This window comes from Pempheris klunzingeri, chromosome 18, assembly GCF_042242105.1.
Source record: "Pempheris klunzingeri isolate RE-2024b chromosome 18, fPemKlu1.hap1, whole genome shotgun sequence".
NCBI classification, from domain to species: domain Eukaryota; kingdom Metazoa; phylum Chordata; class Actinopteri; order Acropomatiformes; family Pempheridae; genus Pempheris; species Pempheris klunzingeri.
This window is the reverse complement of record NC_092029.1, coordinates 1,792,453-1,797,338: the sequence shown is the minus strand read 5'-3', so window position 1 is coordinate 1,797,338 and position 4,886 is coordinate 1,792,453. Positions and strand designations below refer to the sequence as shown.

The 4,886-nt window shown below is 49.8% G+C and overlaps 1 protein-coding gene across 1 annotated transcript; it reads right to left on the bottom strand.

Annotated features, from left to right (window-relative positions):
- Positions 1–293: 293 nt before the first annotated feature.
- On the bottom strand, positions 294–1,445 carry LOC139218024 (5-hydroxytryptamine receptor 1B-like). Its single transcript, XM_070849553.1, has one exon. It carries the CDS (start codon positions 1,443–1,445, stop codon positions 294–296), a length of 1,152 nt encoding a protein of 383 aa, XP_070705654.1.
- Positions 1,446–4,886: the final 3,441 nt, after the last annotated feature.

The window sequence follows — 4,886 nt, the reverse complement described above, 5'->3', positions numbered from 1 at the left end:
AAATGACACAATGCAGGCTGGGAGGGTGGGAGGGTGGGGGGAGGGCAGGTTATTACATTTCCACAGTCCTCCTCTCCCTCGATCTCCATCTCTGTGCACCATCTATCAGGTAAAAGCTCATTCTGCAGCCCAGTTATCACAAACGAGGTGGATGTTGGTGGTGCAGCCCTCAGGGAGAATCTGTATCTGTGGGTTTGGTTTGATTCTGGCATTATACAGGTGATAAGAGGTGGGAGCTGGGGGGAGGGAGGGAGGGAGGGAGGGGGGAGTTAGATGCGTCTGGTAATGATGGCTCACACCCTGCAGCATCTAAACCTTATTAGTTTGTGGAAAGCCTGTTTGAAGTCCTCGTTGGACATGGTGTAGATGATTGGGTTGATTAAGGAGTTGAGGTAACCCAGCCAGGTGAAAATGTCAAATAACTCCGGGTGGAAGCAGGACTCGCAGAGAGGCACTAGAAGAGTGTAAATGAAAAACGGGAGCCAGCAAATGATGTAGGCTCCCAGGATTATTCCCAAAGTTTTGGTCGCCTTCCTCTCGCGGGCGGCGGAGATCCGCTTCTTCTCCAGCAGCGCGTCGGACACAGTGACTTTGACTTGGCTCACGTTGGCGGACGAGGTAGTGTCACAGGAGGAGGTGTCGTTCGTCCCGTAGTTCAGGGAGGTGGTGGACGCCACCGAGCCGGGGGAGTTGGTGATCAGGTGCGCGGAGGTGAGTCTCTTCCCCGGCTTGTTGTGCGACTGCTTCAGGATGCGCTTCCGTGCCTCCACGTAGATCCTCCCGTACAGGGCGATGAGCAGCAGCGTGGGGATGTAGAAAGCGCCGAAGGTGGAGTAGACGGTGTAGAAAATGTGGTCGGTGTTCACGTTGCAGCTCGTCACCTCCTCCGCCTTCACCTGGCGCCAGAAGAAAGGCGGCAGGGAGATGGAGATGGCGATCACCCAGGCGGTGGCGATCATGCCCGCTGCGCGTCCCGGCGTGCGCTTCTTGGAGTACTCCACCGCGTCCGTGATGGCCCAGTAGCGGTCCAGCGCAATTACGCACAGGTGGAGGATGGACGCGGTGCAGCACGTTATATCCGAGGACAGCCAGATGTCGCACACCACCTGCCCCAGAGTCCAGGTCTGGCTGACGGTGTAGAGCGCGCTGATGGGCATCACCAGGATGGACACCAGGAGGTCGGTGACGGCCAGGGAGGCGATCAGAAAGTTCGCCGGGGTGTGGAGTTTGCGGGACTGGTAGATGGTGGCGATGACGAACGCGTTTGAGAGCGTCGTGGCGAAAGTTAAGAGGGCTAAGGTCACGGCCAGACCCGCCTGGAGAGCCAAGTTACTGTCCTTCTCCTCCGCCTTCGCCGTGAAATTGGCATGGGTGTAGTTGGTGGAGATGTTCAACAGCTCTCCGTAGATGGCAGGCGTTGGTTTGAGCTGGCTGGCGCTCTCCATCCCTCCACCTTCCCCCGTCAGATCCCCCTGTCATGGAGCTGGAAGGAAAGCCGGGGCGCCGCCACCAAATCACCCAAACGTCCGTTCACGGCGCGTCCACGGAGCCGGACTGAGAGCGGCCGCATTGTTGGTACTGCTGTTGTTCTCCTCCAGCACTCAGACGGCAGGTGATGCCTCAAAGACACACTTCTGCCTCCTCTTCTTCATCTTCCTCACTCCAGCCGCAGCATTTTATTTGACACTCTCTGAGTTAAATATCCAGGAGGCGGATCGGAGGAGGCCCCCCCATCCTGCCCGGATCACACCGGAGCCGGTTGGACCTTCGGCAGCATCCGGAGGAGGAGGAAGCACTTTTTAATCCGCTCAGAGGATCCGGACAAGTTCAGAGCCGCTCAGGTCTGAGTCCCCCTTTTATAGAGAGGAGAGACTCCCCCCTCCCTCACCCTCTCTCTCTCTCTCTCTCTCTCTCTCTCTCTCTCTGTCTCTCTCTCTCACCCTCTCTGTCTCTCCCTCTCTCCCACACCTATCTCCTTCTCTCTCTCTCCCTGTGTCTCTCTCCCTCCCTCTCTCCCCGCCTCTCTCTCTCTGCCGCCTTTCTCTCACCCTCTCTCTCTCTCTCTCTCCCTGTGCCTCTCCCCCCTCTCCCTCTCCTCCTCTCTCTCCTCCCTTTCTCTCTCCCTTTTTCTCCTCTCTCTCCCACACCCATCTCCCTCTCTCTCTATCCCTGTGTCTCTCTCCCTCCCCCTCTCCTCCTCTCTCTCCCTCTCTCTTCCCTCCCTGTTTCTCTCTCCCCCTTTCTCTCTCTTACTCTCTCTCCCACACCTATCTCCCTCTCCCACTCTCTCCCTGTGTCTCTATCCCTCCCCCCCTCCTCTCTCTCCCCTGTTTCTCTCTCTTACCCTCTCTCCCACACATATCTCCCTCTCTCTCTCTCCCTCCCTTTTTCTCCTCTCTCTCCCACACCTATCTCCCTCTCCCACTCTCTCTCCATTTCTCTCTCTCTCCTCCCTCCTTCTCCCCCCCCCCTCTTTCACTCCTCCCTTCCTACACACAAATATACAAATCATTAAAAATCAATAAAATCAATGATCTGATATGAGTTTCTAATCATACAATCAGCTCTAATAAATAAATCTTATTGATTATGTGGACACAATATTCTTGATGAGGACAAATAATATGACAAACTCATGTTTTCTGTTTCTCACATCCAGATTCTCCAGATGAAGCACACTAATGACGTATTAAGTTAAAATCACATCTCTCTCTGATAAAAACACTCCGGGCTGCTTCTAACCATTATTTTCATTTTCTCAATTTAGCAATTTATCTCTAAATAGAGAAAAAGCACCCAAACCCCACTGGTGTCTAGAAGATATTCAGTTTATTAGCACAGAGGATGATGGAAAACTGCTGATAATCACATTTGGAAGCTGGAACCAGAGACATTTTTACTGGAAAAAATTATCTACATTATTATGTTCAATTATTCATGAGCATAATAATAATAAAAAATGTGTTTATGTAGCATTTATCAGACTCAGCGTTACAAAAGAGAAGCGTAGTCAGTGAGAATATAAAACAAATAGTGAGGAAGAATAAAACCAATAAAAAACTGAAGTACATGTTAACACATAATTATTAGCCACCGGTGGTGCAAGAGGAGCTTTTACTTTAGTAAAAGTAAGAAAACTACAGTAAAAGTACTCATTATATGGAAGTAAAAATCACTATGAGTGTTTACAGAACGCTAAATTCTAAAAATGTTTGTTACCTGAGTCTAGCAAGTTAGCAGTAGCATTAGCCCCAGTTAGCATTGGCCCCAGTTATCACTCGCATTAGCCCCAGGTAGCACAAGCCTTAGCCACAGTTAGCTCAGGCATTAGCCCCAGTTAGCAAGAGCATTAGCCCCTGTTAGCACTAGCATTAGCCCCAGTTAATACACATTAGCACCAGTTAACAAGAGCATTAGCCCCAGTTAGCACAAGCATTAGCCCCTGTTAACACTAGCATTAGCCCCAGTTAATACACATTAGCACCAATTAGCTCAAGCATTAGCCCCAGGTAGCAAAAGCATTAGCCCCACAAGCATTAACTCCAGTTAGCACAAGCATTAGCCTCAATTAGCACAAGCATTAGCCCCAGTTAGCATAAGCATTAGCCCTGTTAGCACAAGCATTAGCCCCAATTAGCACAAGCATTAGCCCCAGTTAGCACAAGCATTAGCCCTGTTAGCACAAGCATTAGCCCTGTTAGCACAAGCATTAGCCCTGTTAGCACTAGCATTAGCCCCAGTTAATACGCATTAGCACCAGCTGAGTTACGAACAGGAGCCTCCAGCTCTGTTGATACATACAGCATCTCTAATCGTGTCTCTGCCTCCTTCTCATATTCATATTTAATTGGCTTTATTGGCTTTATGAGGTTTTCAGCATGTTACCAAAGTAAAAAGGAAATTAATAAAAAGTCGTCATCTTCTCTTCGGAGGAACTCTGGGATTTTCTGGGTGAGTCAATTTGTGAGAAAATGAAAGCTAATAAATCTCTCTGTCCTCCGAGGATCCCTCATGAAGGTCGTCTGCTGGGTCGTAAGGCCCGAGGGTTTCCTCTGCAGAGGCCAACCGGGTCCGTTATCCTCTGACTGGGACTGATGAGCGAAGCCTGGAGAGAAGCTTCAGCACCACAGACAGCTCCACAGCACGGCCAGAGATCCTCTATGAGTACAGATGTCTCACTACAGGCTGAAATCATCTCCACTTCCTGTTTCCTGAGTGGGCGTGGCCCATCCTCTCTGGTGTTTTGGTCGTCCTCGCTGCCTCCTGCGCTGTTGGACCTCGGCTGGACCTCCTCCTCTTCCTCCTCCATCGCTCCAAACCAGGAGAGCTCACCTGTGGCTTGTCTCCTGCTGACGCTCTGCACCTGTGTTTGCCCATGTGAGGAGTCAGAGTGGATTGTGGGAAAGAAGTTTATGCAAACAAGTGTTGGAAGAATGACTGGTCTGTTCTTTCATTGTCAGTCTCTCCATCTGTTGTATGTTGTTGACGATTACGATCCGGTCGTCCTTTGATGGCGATTTGCCGGCGACCGCCACCGTGTAACGGCGTTCTCAGGAGGTTTTCTTCCTGGGCAACACACATGTCTGACAATCAAACCTTCATTCCAAGAATAATCCTCATTTCTGTGGTAATCTGCAGGTGAAAAGATGGATGGATCAGACTCCAAATCAACTCCAAAAAATAAGGAAATGATCAGCCAATGTAGCCACCATTTTGTTATTATATATTATTGATTTATGCTGATGTTCGCTATAATTTTATGCATTAAAGGTCCCAAATTGTGCTCTTCTTACAGGCCGTACTTTTAAGGTATTTGGAGGTCGTACTAATGCAGGTTTACATGATTCAATGTTCAAAAAACACATTATTTTCCTGCTCTTGTTCCC